The 15335-nt window shown below is 35.6% G+C and overlaps 1 protein-coding gene across 1 annotated transcript; it reads left to right on the top strand.

Moving 5' to 3' along the window:
- The first annotated feature begins 72 nt into the window (after positions 1 to 72).
- Positions 73 to 15008, top strand: LOC110043993 (inositol-trisphosphate 3-kinase A-like). The gene is made up of 9 exons (XM_020749502.2): positions 73 to 1101; positions 8469 to 8571; positions 9020 to 9160; positions 9890 to 9962; positions 10074 to 10122; positions 10594 to 10743; positions 10967 to 11068; positions 11502 to 11573; positions 12299 to 15008. Exons 1-9 carry the CDS (start codon positions 289 to 291, stop codon positions 12491 to 12493), a joined length of 1698 nt encoding a protein of 565 aa, XP_020605161.2. The 5' UTR covers positions 73 to 288; the 3' UTR covers positions 12494 to 15008.
- Positions 15009 to 15335: the final 327 nt, after the last annotated feature.

Raw genomic sequence — 15335 nt, 5'->3', positions numbered from 1 at the left:
CAAGTCTAATTGGCGATTAAAGGTCGTCACGGCTTTGATTCGGAGTAGGCTAATCTTTTGTTTATGCCACCTCGAGTCGAAACAAGAATTTTCTTTCACGAGAACTGAATTGGCAGTTTGTATTTGCATTCGAGAATGGAAGACATCGATAAGACCAGATGAGCTTTCGTCAAACGAACTCGCGTGGACTGGAGTAAACAAATCGATATTTTCCCTCTGCGATTTATCAGAAGCACACGGTTATATTGCGATTTAGTCAGCAGATTTACCAATCGGCCATGCAATGCCATGAGCGACCGTCAGAAAACATGGAGGTCGACGTCTTCGAGCGCCACATTCGTGGAGGAAATTCTTCACAAGTATAATTGCAATTCCGAAACAGAGAATTTCTTCGCGAGGATGTCCAGTCAAACTTTGGCGGAGCGGCTAGCAGCACTGAAGGGGCACGTTTTCTCCAATACAAACACAGAATATGCCAACTACGATCAAACCAATAACGGTGAAGGAAGGAAAATTGACTTGTCAAACAATACCCCTCCCTTGAGGCAGTGTGTGTTAACTAATGCTGACGCTAAACACAATCCAAGTGGTTTTCGAGTTGACTCAAGCAAACCCTCTAAGAACAGTGATCAGAGCGAACACGTTCAGCGAGAGAATTGTGCTGCTCATGCGAAAAAGGAAGAAGACATATTGGATCCAGGTCCTGCTGAAAGAAACTCAAATTTGGCGCTCGGCGACCAAAGTCTCGGGGGGGAAGATGACTGTGTCTTAGCGAGTCGATTTCCAGCGTTGAGTTGCGGCGATAACGTCAGTGATGGCAAGGATATAATATGTCTGGATCATTCTAAGCAATTAACATCTACTCCGCTAGTTGTAATAACGCCTGCCGTTATGGATAAGTGTGCCGACGAAGCTACTGTTGACATGGGGAGCACGAACGGTGGTGTGAATGGAGAGCTTTTTGCGACCATGTCTGCAAAGGACACAAGCGACACATGTTCTTTGTCAAGCTTTGGGTCCTGCTCAGAGAACGAAATTCTCACCGATGACGAACCTTCAGATGATGAAATGAGGCAACCAGTAGAAGACAAATCAGAAAAGGTAAGATTGTAAGCCTAACTTTCTTTTATTTACCAATTGTTTTTGCTCTGCAGAGATCATCAATCATGGCGGGTTCGCGTAACTTTTTGTGAATTTTAACAGCCTCAGCCTATTGTTTGCCTTTTTGGAAAGAGCTGTGAATGAAATACGCGGTATTGTTTGATGGAGTGATTTTTTCCGGCTTGGAAAAGCCCATTCTAACTTCATAAAGCAGTAGTAGTTTACTTAGGTTATTTTAGTGTTTATTTGCTTTGGCAGCCTGGATCAAGGAAGGAGGCTTCGTTTGTTGATGTTCCATTTAGAATGTGTTTATTTCGACATGCATTGCCCGAATAATATTATTATTAGTTCAAAGTGTCTGGAGTTTCTTTTGGCGATGGTTTGTTTTGGGTCGCTCCCTGGCGTCCAAGACAAATTGCTATGGCTGCACTAGTAAGTTATCTTCCGACATGTAGACTAAATTCTTGCCCACTAATCAAGCCGTATATCTTTCGTCGCTGTGAAGATAAAGCATGATCTATTCTCAATAGTGGCTTGATTTAGTTATCTCTTCTTTGACGTGACACCAATTGTGAAAATATTTTCACATGGCAACTGATAGGTCAGTGCACAGTTGGGAGAATAACACACTTGTGAAATCAAAAATGTCAACAAAGCCGGTCAAAAAGTATGCGGCTTAGTTTGTGCAAATGCCTTTAATCTTTAATTCGGTATAGTGACCTCTACAGAGTAGGGATCAATACATTCTCCTGAGTTTGGAAAATCATGAACTCACTAAATTTCAAAAGAAGTAATTCATAAAATAGTGTTTATCACTTGGAAGCTGAACATAACAGTTACTGTTATCGCATCTGAGATAGAAAAGATATGGAAAAATAAATAGAGCACGGAAGATGAAAAAAAAAAAAAAAAATAGAAAAACCTGTACATGGAAAGGAATTTTAGTTAAAGTGTTAAGTGAATTTCTCCAGTATTTTTCTGAAGGTCATGTTCAGAAAGGTATTTGGTAGAGATTAATTTTTAGGATTATATCATTTGCACATGCCACATGGATTCAAAATGGCAAATAAAGAATGAGAAAATATTATCACGAACAATACAGAAAACAAAGCACTTTTTATTAGACTGGCAAAGTAATTGGCATTTAATGCAGTTTTGCATAACTTGTGCCACTTTGTCGTGTCCAGTTAGAAGTAAACCAAAACTGATCATGTCTTACTGGCACGTCTTGCTGTGTTTTGCATCAGTTACACGTATTTGGTTCAAGTTTTTGTTGTTTCACTGGTGTCATGAAAGTTCCAGTATAATTGTTTGACAGTTTATCCTATTTTTAAGTTGCGTAATTCAGGGAATCTAGGAATGATAAAAATCGGAAGCACGTGCCTGACAGTGTCAATTAGTTCAGTCGATGATTACCAGTTAATTAGCACCAGATTGTAAACGCGTTCCATCTCATCAACAAGACATGTAAGTTTGCCTGTCAGGTAATATTCTGTGATTAAAGAAACTGTTTAGAAAAGGTTGTGAGCCAGTCAAAGTAGGTTTTGCTGAGTGAGAAACATATCAGCTTGATAAGTGATAATTTCCAGTTAGAAACTATTTCACAACATCAGTCTGCAAGACAAAGAAAACAATGAGTTGAAGGCATGGATAAATTTAAAATTGAAGCATACTTTAGTTGAGTTTGTCCTCCTATTGCCATATTGGCTAACATAACAGCACATAATATTTAGGTGGGAGCAAGTGAAAACTGAAATTTACAGACCCACCAGGCTAGTGGATTTCAAAGGTCTTTTTTTCTGCCCTTAATCACCACAAGGAAAAGTATACCAAGCCGAATGGTCTGATATATATGCCTGCATCAAATATGTGTTAGCTAAGATGTAACACTTTCTAGCTATAGTGTTGGTTGGACAGGACATTTTCTGGTTTTGTGCTTGTCATAATCTTGACAATCTGGACTGGAGGCTTTCTGGTACATGCTGTACTGCTGAATAGTGACAGAATCAGGCGAAAAGAAGTTTACAATTGATCCATACAAAGGATTGAGTGGAGGTACCTCATGGCATGAGCTATGAAAGACGTGAAATAAACTGGGCTACAGGAGATGCAGTAGCCTCATGGTTAGTGGGCTCATCTCCGGATCGAGCGGTCCAGGTTTGAACCCTGGTCAGGGACATTGTGTTCTTGGGCAAGATACTTTACTCTCGCAGTGCCTCTCTCCACCCTCTCCCAGGTGTATAAATGGGTACCAGCAAACTGAATGCTGAGGGTAACCCTTTGATGGACTAGCATCCCACCCAGGGGGGAGTACATGTAGATATACTCCTAGTCACTTTGTGTTGCAGAAGCCGGGATAAGCTCCTGCCTGATGGGCTACTTGGCTCATATGCAGTGTGACGGATAAGAAGCCTTGCATTACGCATGTATCAAGTTAATAATTATTAGTAAGCTCTACAGTATTTTCTAAATGAAACCCGATTGTTGTATTCGGAGAAGGAGAAAATGCACGCGAGGTGTAGATTCAGCTAGAGGAGATATTTTGGAGATATTTTAGATATTTACTGTGTTACCCACCCTAGAAGGATTATAAGGATTATAACGCAAGTTCTTCATTTTTGTTGTTTCTTTCAATTTATATCATTTTCTCTCGTTTGGTTATTTCGTTGCGTAATCCACATTTATGTAATTTAAGTTCTCACCGCATACTTCAATTCAACAAGTAAACCGACAATCAAGAACCAGAAGTTGTGTGGTAGATCACAGCAATCTCCAGATCGATACTTACCAGCAAGGACTTGGTTCGGGAATGCGGCATGCAGACTTTACCTTACCTTTACACTTAGTGTAGAAATTAGCATGCAATTGAAATTGGTCCACCCTCATTCTACACAAAGAGAAGGATAGCTAAGCTTACTTGTAGTAATGGGAAAAACCACAAGCTAAATTTATGATTTCCTGTAACCATGCTATAATTTCTTAACCGTAAACTGCCAGATAAATGTGAGTGTACCTGCAAACCGGCAGTCAAAATTGGCTTAAACCACCAAACCGCCAGAGTATAATAGACCCTCAAAGTTGTTAGTAAGAGCAAGAATTCCAAATTTGGAAAGCATGCTCGACAATGTCAAAATGTAGTTGCCGTGGAAAAATCAAATTCTTAGTACAATGAAATGCCATTTCAAATTGTTCCCTGATGAGTTTCATGTTTAGTTACCATGCTTCATTTGGCAGCTTTAAATAATTAATTAGGGAAAAAGTCATAAACGATGTAAGTTAGCATGTTGACTTTCTTCTCTCGCCCAGTCTTCATTGGGTTTAGAATAAAGTGAGCATTATCTAACTTAATTATGCACCACTCTCTTGCAATCTGCAATGATGGCATCATTTACACCACAGTAATAGTCTGAGTAAGTAGCATAAAATAATCAATTTTGTGCAGTCAACAGTGCATACATACATTAATTAAAGATAGCTTTTGTTCGTTGTATTTTATTCATCAGAGTTTTTTGTTGTGGAATGTTACAAATATGGTGAAAATCTTTAAGTGTTGGAGTAAAATTTATAAAAAGCCCTTAGTTATAAGTATACAATATATTATTTTAGTTTATACATTATTATGATATAATTTTTAATTTCAGTAAAGGCTGTATATTTATTTATTTAAACTTCTTAGTGTTAAATGTTTAGAAAGAGAGAACAGATATAAAATTAATTACATGTATTAGTATTGTTCATGTCTTCTACAATTTTTTATTTTATTTTATTTTATTTTATATAAATATTGCTTTGTGCCAGGTTAGTACTGTCTAGTAATTTACATTTATTTATTGCCATTCCATAACTATTTCAACACACACATTGTTTTGTAAATGGGGAAATTTTTAATTTCAGGTCGATAATTTAATAACTGCTTTAAAATATGGCATTTACCTCTACTGTATTCCAGTATAATCCCTGTGCAATCAGTTTGTATATAATTGTCACTGGTGAGATACTATTATTTATAAACATCTAGATTATTCAGATTTCCTTTGGCAAGAATCTGTGGATGTTCATATTAATTTAATATTTGAATTCAAATTTTACTTGTTCATGTCAAAATCATAGGCTAGACAATATTCACTTTGTGAATTTTTTTTAATCATGGGGCTGCAGCACTTGTTTCATTGATTTTCTGTTTAAGTCTCGGGAGACCAAAGTGTTTTATAAGAATGTAAGTGAGAGACATGAATAATTTGATGTTATTATGGTTATTATTCAAATACTGTTTCCTGTAGCTGAATTTATATGTGCCATCCATGCATGACACCTTAAAGAGGTTGGTTGGTACTAAGTCTTTTTAACAGCTGAAATACCACTTAGCTATTGCGATTTAAATGTTACAATTCCCTTAAGAGGTGAGCTTCAATGATAATAAATGGAGAGATATGTACATGCTTGAAATCAATCTGCTGATAAGGATGGAAAGAGTAACTTTGAAGAAATGTATTATGCACAGAGTCAAACTGATAATGTTTGGATGTAAGTGACTTTTTGATTTAATGTAGTATTCATTTTATAAAAGCTTTTTTCTGGATTCATATCAAAACTCATGTAAATGTATACATGTACAAAATTCAGAGATAGATAAGTTACAATAATTGCTTTGTAAAGGGTTCTTTTACTGACAACTTAGTCACTCATACAGTCATGTAATTTAATATCTTGTGCATATATACTAACAGATCAGATGGATAACTTATATCTTCTCTAACTGTTATCTTTCAATGTTGATATGGAAAATCAGTCGTTCAGGAATCTTTTTTTAATGGTCTTTGGAATTTGAGAAATTATCAAGATCGCTTCAAAATGATCTTCAGTCCAGTAAAATTCATAAATTTTCAATAAATGCAGGACAACTGACCTAGTAAATTCTTCAGTAAATGATTCTCAAAGATCTTTGGAAGTAATGGAATTTTTTTTTTACCTATGTTCAAAATTACAGAAAATAGTAGAGCTTCAGTTGTAAATAATTGAAGACATGTACTTATAAATAGGTAGCTTTCTTCTGCATTTTTTTCTGAAAGTGTTAAAAAACGGAAATGAAATTCAGAAGAGTACCAGACAACAAGAACAAAAAATGTTTCCTCCAAGATTAGCTTAAACTAGGTCAGGTTTTTTTTGCTGGGTGTTGATTAAATTTATTAATCTACTATTGGACTGGCCATCTCCATGATAAGTATGAAATAAAACTACTCTTTTATTTGTCTCTTGGGTCACTGGATAGTGTAATTCTTTTATCACAGTCGGGTTTGTGATGTCTTACTGGTTGTATAACTCTATGTTTTCCTCCGGAATGTCTTTGGTCTACAGCCTTAGTGTTGAAAACAATGTTTATTATACAGTCATGCTGGTATACAGTCTTTGATGAACATTAACTATATGTAGCTAATTTCCTGTTCTACTATAGGTGTAAGCCAGAAAGGTACTACATGCAGCTGGTTGAGTGTAATAGTGTAAACAATCCCACCAAGTTTTCCTAGGTTTCTGTTGATGTACCCATTGGTGAAGCCCTTGGGCTTGTAGTTCAATACTAGTTCTGATTAACACACTTACCACAATGTAAAACAGAGGTGTGTATTTTTAATCTGTCATTATTAGACTTTGCATGTTTAACAGAGCTTTCATGCTGTTCACAGCATATTTACTTTCAGATACATTTTAAATTGTGTCCATTTGTCCTTGTATTTATTCTATGTTCAAGCTATCTACAGGGACTTTTTTACATGACAATATTTTTTCTAGCATTTCATGTTAGAGGCATGGTATTTATTTCATGACTGTAAGTACCTGCAATTGTAGAAATTTACAATCATGGGAATGTTTTCCTTCTTATGATAAAAATGTTTTGCTCAAGATTTCATGGTTCATGATGTTGTGTTTTTTATGGTAAAATATGAGATTGTACAACATACATGTATTTTGAATCTCAATAGTAACACCTCATCTGCAAACAATCCAGTTGCTTGAACAGGCAAGTTCTCTTTTTGACTTTTTGTTGGGATTAAATATTCGCTTTGGAAAGTGTCATTCTAAACTCCTGATTGCTCTATCTTTTTTTCGCTGAACACACTGTTCAATATACAATGTATGCCAGGGAAAATGTCCTGAGTATAACATAAGTTGAATTCTGCATAAAGCAAACAGGTTGTATCCTGCAGAGCTTTCCAATTTTAATTTTGAAACATAAAAGGCTTGCATGAAAAGCCTTCAGATAGTTGATAAGCAAATGTACAAATATGGTAAGATTTTATTTGAAACTTTTAAAATATTAATGGATTTAAAACAGCAAGGAATGATTCTTCACAATTGATTCAACTGTGTTTTAGTTTCATGCAGTGAATATGAGTTTTCCTAATCACAAACACTGATCTTTATCAAAGTTACATGCAAGACATGCTCACCACTCGTGGTAAGCCAAAAAGTTCTTGTTTCAATGTGTTATACCCCTCTTTAGTTGATAATTATTTGAATCTGTCTTAAGTTACCTATAAAATAAGTTGGGAGATTGTTATTTTTCCAGGTCCAGATATCAATATTCATTTTCTTTAAATGACTTTGATATGTTTCAGATTTGAAACATACCTAATTTCTTTTTAAGATTCAAAACATTCACAGGATTACATTTCACCCTGTACTCTACATACTTTTCATACGCAGTCATAAATGTTGTCAACCAAAGGTGTCAGTTTTTTAAATTACTAAAAACTGTAATTTTGTCATCATGATGATATATTCTAGACATTACAAGAATTTGTTGTTTGTCATTGGTATCACTCTATTGTCAATAGATAACTTAATTTTATGATTTTGGAGGAGCCACACTTAATTTTTGGCAAATTTGTTTGACATAAATTTCTTTTACTTATAATTATTATAACCACATGTAATAAGCCACCACGTTTCCTTTTTCAGGAAATAAAACTTTCATTCACAATATTATTTTGAAAAATTGTGACAATGCGAAGTTCGATGTTGCAAAAATTTCATGCCAAGTAAGGTACTGTACATTGTAGTCATCTTCACCTGCCCAGCTTAGAATTTATCAGATGCCTTCATCTTGCCTGAGAGTATAAACAGATTAAGTAATCCAACTATAGGTACATCTATCTACAGTCAGAGAACAAAATTGTGCCATTGTGGATAAAATTCTGTTTTGGAGAGGTGACTGTGCAGGTAGGTTTTCTGACCCAAGTTGCTTCCTCAACTGCGAAAGTGGCAAATTTGTCCAAACCAGCACTTGCTGCTGATACTGAAGCAAATGGAATCACATGTATTCAGTGTACTCATTAACAAGAATATATTGTGCTTGTGTTGCCTCGCAGATCCACACACGCTGGAAGAAAATTCGAAGTATGATCCATTGGTCACCATTTGTACAGAACTTTAAAAAGAAATACCCATGGGTGCAGCTCGCCGGACACCAAGGTTAGCTTCTGTCCTGTTATTCCCGTTAATCTGATTCTAAAATCTGATTGGTTTTTAGCAGGCCCTGATTTAACATTTTATTGGACAGTTTATGAGTCATGCTTGGGATCATTGTATGCACCTTTTTGCGTGCTGTATGAGGTCAGTTGCACTCTGGTCTTGAATTGGGTATGTTGGGTTTGCATTGGATACGTGTTTAGAAGGGTCAGGTCTGAAATAGGTTATTGAGTTTTGGGTTGGGTCTGAAATTTGGTAGAGTAAACTGCAAATTTTGGTCTGAAATAGGGCAAGGGTTTCAAGAAGCTCACCACACACACACACCCAATTTTTCTGGGAGTATCCCAACCCTCCCCAAGAGACACAAAAATTGTCAGTATGAAGTAACATACTTGTACTTGTAGCTGGATTCAACTTGCCAAGATTCTTTCTTTCACTTTCTTATTTGTAGGTTGCTTTAAACCAGGTGAAAATGGTACAATTCTGAAGAAGTCAACTGACAAAGAGAGGGAATGTCTTGTAAAGCTTATGAAAGATATCTTGAGGCCTTATATCCCTGAATATAAGAGAGAAGTCAACAAAGGTGGAGAACGTATCCTTGGTACTACAAATATCAGTTTTATTTCCTAATATTAGTCATGCACTATGATATATTTACACACCATAAACCCCTCTCTTGTCCAAACAGGTAATGTTTGACAACCACGCATTGTTTGGTCATCAAATATGCTGGTGTTGAACTGAGTGGCCAAACAGTATCATCATAACTTGATGATGCCTGCTAATGCATGAATCATTTGTTAAGCATAATTTGCTTTCCCGTCCCTCCCGGATAGGAATGCCAGTCCATGACCAGTGTTCCAAGTGCCTAACACATCACCAGTACTTATTTTCAATGTATACTTGTGTAAGGAGATACACAGGTTAAGATTTATCTGTTTCATCCTCACACACCTCACACACTATCACTCAAAGCCAGACCCCTTGCCTCTGGGTGCAAGAAATCATATTATTATAGGCCACTGCTACTTCTTCTACTTGTGTATGGTATATGGCCAAAAATTATTGATCTTCCATTATCTGAGTAGTTAAAAGAAAACTTTGAGGGATTTGCCAGCATCACTGTATACACGAATAGTAAATTAACTCTTCCAACTACGACTTTTTTCATAATTTGAGACCTTTCAATCCATCTTTAGCATGGTATTGAGAACTGTGTTCAAGTCCGTCTTCCTTTGATTAATCAGTATTTCTTTATAAGCCAGCTAACTTCTGTTTTAAGCTGAACGTGATGCTGGTTTTTCCTTGACAAATGTTTAAGGTTATCTTGAAATGCAGGATTTACTCCAAGACTTTGAAAGCCCTTGTGTAATGGACTGTAAAATGGGAACAAGGTATGTTGCACTGTGTTACATTTTCGTATGCCATGTACAACACTTATTTGACCTGTATATATGGTAATGAAAAGAAATCATCTGATCTTCTTGATGAACTTTTTGTTTCAGAACATACTTAGAAGATGAATTAGCAAAGGCAAAGTCAAAACCTAGAAAAGTGAGTGTTAAATCATGCAAGAAAGAAACTTCATTGCACTGTTATCAATTAGTTTCTAGGTTGCTTATCAGCTGAAATATTGATTTAAAAAGGAACAAGTTCGTAGTTAAAGCAAAACTACACAATATGTAACAGGCATATTATTTTTATAACTACAATCATCTGATGAGTACGAACCATAAACTTATATTGAAACAGAGTCAAATGATAAATAACTTGGGAATTAATATGTGTATCTTTTTACCAAGTGTGCAGCATTTTGATCATTGGGAAAAAAGGATTCTTTTCTAATTAATCGCCATAGCGATATTTTAAGCAATACTCATAGCACTTCCTTGGGGAATTTTTTGCTCCAGTACAAGACTCAGTTTCCCAATCAGCTGTCATGACTGACTTAAAGGCTGATAACAGAGATTCACTTACCTGCCAATACTGTTTAATAGAAGGTAACTACAAGTTTTCTTCTCATAGGACCTACTTCAGAAAATGATAGAGGTGGATCCCAGGGAACCTACTGAGGAGGAGAAAAGAGAGGGAGGAATAACAAAACCTCGTTATATGAAGTGGAGAGAGCAGCTCTCTTCAACATCAAGTCTGGGCTTTAGGATTGAAGGAATTAAGGTTAGATCAGCCTCTAACTTCTCCTTACAGAATCAATATTGTGAACTGAAGTGTAAATGAGTATTAAAAATTATTTTATGTATATTTGCCACCAGATTCTTAGAGCAACATGTAAAAAACAGTGAAACTAATCATTATTATTAATTTGGTTAACATGGTTTTGTACTCATCGACACAAACATCTTTATTTCTCAGCACAAATTTGTTTTTAATTCCCCCATAGAAAGGTGATCAAAAACCCAACAAAGATTTTAAGAAAACAAGAACAAAAGAAGATGTACATGAAGTTTTTACCGAATTTATTGGTAATGACGAGCAATTAAGAGTAAGTGTTATTTATTTCTATGCACTGGAAGTTTTTGATTTTCTACTTTTGTTCTTCTCAATTCCTTATGATCTCAGTTTTTACTGTAATATGCACTTAACATGCGGGTCTAGAAAATATTCCTACCCACACCAAGGATGGCCATCGGAAATTTGAAGGAGGTGTGTGGTCTCAATAGCCAAATTTGTAAAGGGAAAGTATGAAGCTAAATTGGAAATTCCCGGTGGAGAGGGGGGCACAATGCAAGTAACCATCCTTGGGGGAGTTATGGATATTTTCTAGAACCAGATAATACATGACTGTATGATTTTTAATAGGTTCTATGATGCAGGCCTTGTGTCAAACAGACAGACACCTTGATTTGAACTTGAGTTGCCTGGCTAGGTCAGTCACTGGCAATACATTTCACTTCGTTATGTTTTTCTTTGTACAGAAAAAGTATCTAAGAAGACTCAAGGCCATAAGAGCAACTCTGGAGTCCTCACCATTCTTTCGCACCCACGAGGTGAGTGGTGAAAATAATAACTGCGTTATAATTAAAAATAACTTAAGTAGATTATGCATGTAATATTGATAATAAATCTTACAACATTTGCTACCCTACTGAGAAATGTAGCTAGAGTCAAATCTGTAAGATCCACAGTGAAAATTCTAATTCAACTAGTGTTTGCGATTTTCTTTAGCTGCCTTCAGTGTTTTTGTGTTACTTTATAACAAAATTGTACTAAGTGTTTTTTGCTACTACCCTAATGATCAAACAGTGAATGTGAATTTTGCAGATTTGTAGTGAACATATTTAAGTATGCAGTCAGTGTGTAAACAAAGGCATGTCTTAATAGTCTGGGCTTTTAGAGTTTGTGGTAAATTTCATGTAATGGGTCTATTCTTTGCTTGCCTGATGTGCAACTTGAGGGTTTTTGGAAACATTTTTCAAGAAATTGGAGTTGCAGTAGTCCAGTAGAGAGATGGAATAATATAGTGTAGTTGTTATTTTAAGTTTAATTGCAAATTAATCAATATATGCTAGTGAATATTTTTTGGTAGCAAGGGACTAGTAAAAGAAAATTTTTCAACCACTGCATACCATTTACAGTTTGTACCCTGGAAATGGGAGGTTATTAGGTGCAAAGTAACCAAGAAAATGTTTCAATATCCACAGCTGGTGCAGTAGTAGTTCTGCTTGACCTAACAAATTGCTTTCAACTAACCAAGGTAATTGCTGTATTCCAGGTGGTTGGTAGCTCTCTGTTATTTGTTCATGACGAAGATGGCCGAGCCAGTGTGTGGATGATTGATTTTGGAAAGACTGTGCCACTTCAGGACGGCATGTGGTTAGATCACAGAACACCATGGGAGGAAGGAAACCACGAGGATGGCTATTTATGGGGGCTTGACAACATGGTGGATATCTGGTCACAAAGATGATCTTCACCTAGTAGGAACTAATTCATTTTTTATTGGAAGCCCCTTTTTTAAATAGAAAGAGAAAACAGAACAAACTATTTGGACCAATTTTACTTAATGCTTATAACAGTGCAATCAAAATAATGTTGACAGGTGAATGTTGGCTTCAATCTGCATGTACAAACCTGTACAGTAGGGCGATCTTCCTTTGTCCGTGAACTTTAAACTCCATGTTTGCATACATGTTAAGTTATCAAAATACATCTTTTAGTCTCGCTAGCTGAATCAAGTAAACCCATATCATTATACATGCAGTGAATATTTAACAATCCTGCCCTTTAGTAAATGTGACAAGTATAAATTAAAGTAATATGTTTAATGACTGAGATGTTTTCTTTTAATTTCATACAAAGAAGTAAAATTAGTGGATTGGCAACTGGTTGCCTATTCCTCTTACACAGCTTTACAGCCATGATCTATAACTGCTGCAAATGCACTGGTTTCTCATATTTTCTTGTAAGCATGGTATAATAACTATATGTAAGTGTACCATGCTCCTTTCAGACATACTTTGTTCTATATTTTGAAGGGTTAAAATTTCTCAGTACTAGATTTATGAAGATCGCCCTATAGTGTGAAATAAATAATGCTATTTAAGGTCATCTTTGAATTACTTTGTTGTCTTCCAAATCACTATACATGCAAGTAGATACAGTATGTTTTAAATGTCATTCCATTTTGTGGCTCACATGGCATGTAACAAGTTTCAATTTGTGGCACTGAAATCCAAGATTTTTTGCCAAATGCATAATTAGGGCTCAGCTGAGATAAACATACTTTGTACAAAGGACAAATTGTAGCATTGAAGCTTCTCAGAGTGATTAACATTCAATTTCCCCTAAGAATATAGTTATATAGCCTTTTTGAGAGAGGTTACACTTGTCCCACAAAAGCATAAAAGCGTATATGGCAACTAAAACTAGCCATTAAGAATGCCTTTTGGCTTTGTTGCACAAGCTTCTATGCTTCTGTGGGACAACCTTTCTCTAAACAGCTGTAAAAACACTTTCACTTAGAAAGGCAATAAGAATAAAGAAAATCTTAGTGGTAGTTGTAATTGTACCTTTATGATGCAATTCAGCAAAGAATTTGTTTAAGTTGCTTAATTTGAGATTGTCATACATATACAGTGGAGTCCCAGTTTCTCAAAATGTCATTTTTTCAAACCTCCCTATAACTTTAACCAAAAGTTGTTTCCCTCTGACCTCAGTCGAACACTGTAATTTTACCTCCGATTTCTAGAACTATGTGATTTTTTGAACCAATTTTCATTTCTCTTGGAGGTTCAAAATATTGGGATTCCACTGTATGTACAAATTGGTATCAAGAATACAATCATCTTCACGTGTAACCCCAGGTGTGAAGTCATACCATGCAGTTGAACGTTTTAGAAAATATTTCAGAGGCTGTCATGTAGAATTCTGTTTTATTGTATTATAATAACAATAAATTATTAGACAAGCCTGACGTTTCTATGAGCAAATAGTTAACTATCGCTCATAGAAAAGGAGGGCAAGTAGTGTAATTGTTATAGTAGGCACTCTAAAGGATTGCAGCACAAAACCTACAATTTTGTGTATTTTTAAAATTTTAAGATTCAGAATAACTTTTAGTTTCAAGAGCAGCATGCAGGATCATTGTCTATCAGCGAATAGAAAACAGTGGGACAGCAAATCAGATTTTCAGATTCCCAATAGAGAATATCTGAGTGGCTACTAATAATTATTATAAGGAATTTGAATTGCTCTACTGTTAACACTTCCAATGGTATGTGGGATTTATAGTTTTAAATTTAGTGAGTTTAAATTTTAGAGTTTCGAAACTTCACCTCTCTCTACAAACGATTTGCTGTAAAGAGAAAATATCCATTCATTGAACATTGAAACAGTCTGTTGGTTTCAATCAGTGGGTTTGAAGAACAGCAATAAATCATACATGATAAGGACTGGATATTCTCTCAGTATGGTCCTGAGTAAGCTTGGCTTGTAAGAGTGTGATGTTCATTGATATCATCTTTCATATCATCTTACATGTAGCAATGCATGGTCTTGTTTATTATTTCCTAAGACCTTTTCTTTTTCTACCTTCAAACATTACTGAGGAGTTATTTTCGATTGAAAGTTGATTTTGTACATCATAGAAAAACTTACCAGAAGAAAGGTGCAACATTACTCCTTAACAGAGGTGGAGAGAATTTTCATCCAACAAAACTCAAACTTGCAGTCTAAAGTAATGGCTATATTGCTGATAATAACTGCTGACCACATTTGTAAAAGACCATGCAATTCTTTCACACAGACAAGGAATTTGTAAATACTATGCTACAAAGTGAAAGGTAATATTCAGTTACATTGTATATATTATTCCGTTAACCTCAAAATTCAGGGCTTTTTTTAGTCCATTTTTTGTTACCTCAATTGAATGTTTAGTTACTGCCATCATGTAACTTGTACCATTAAACATTTTGTATAAAATTGCTTTGTCTCACTTTTTTTATCGTGATTATGGTAGCTGTCATTATATTGCGTGGATAATACATGGACTGTGATGCAATGGCCAGTTTTAAGAGGCTAAATGTAATTTAGACAAATTAAGTCTTGAGGCAATGCGGTCAGTGGTCACCCCGTTTGCATACATGTCCTGTGGGATGACCTAATAGTTTGCAGCTCGCCTCATGATCTGCATACATTTTGTCAGATGGCAGCTGATCTTTGTGGATCATTTGCATGTTGAGCTGATCTTTGCAGATCTCTGGCTGCGGATGTTTTAGCAACTGCTTATCTTTCTGTGAATTGTTGCAGAT

Source organism: Orbicella faveolata, unplaced genomic scaffold (assembly GCF_042242905.1).
Source record: "Orbicella faveolata isolate gen_17 unplaced genomic scaffold, um_ofav_v1 contig_24, whole genome shotgun sequence".
In the NCBI taxonomy this organism is placed as follows: Eukaryota; Metazoa; Cnidaria; class Anthozoa; order Scleractinia; family Merulinidae; genus Orbicella; species Orbicella faveolata.
This window is presented reverse-complemented; position numbering and strand designations above follow the sequence as displayed.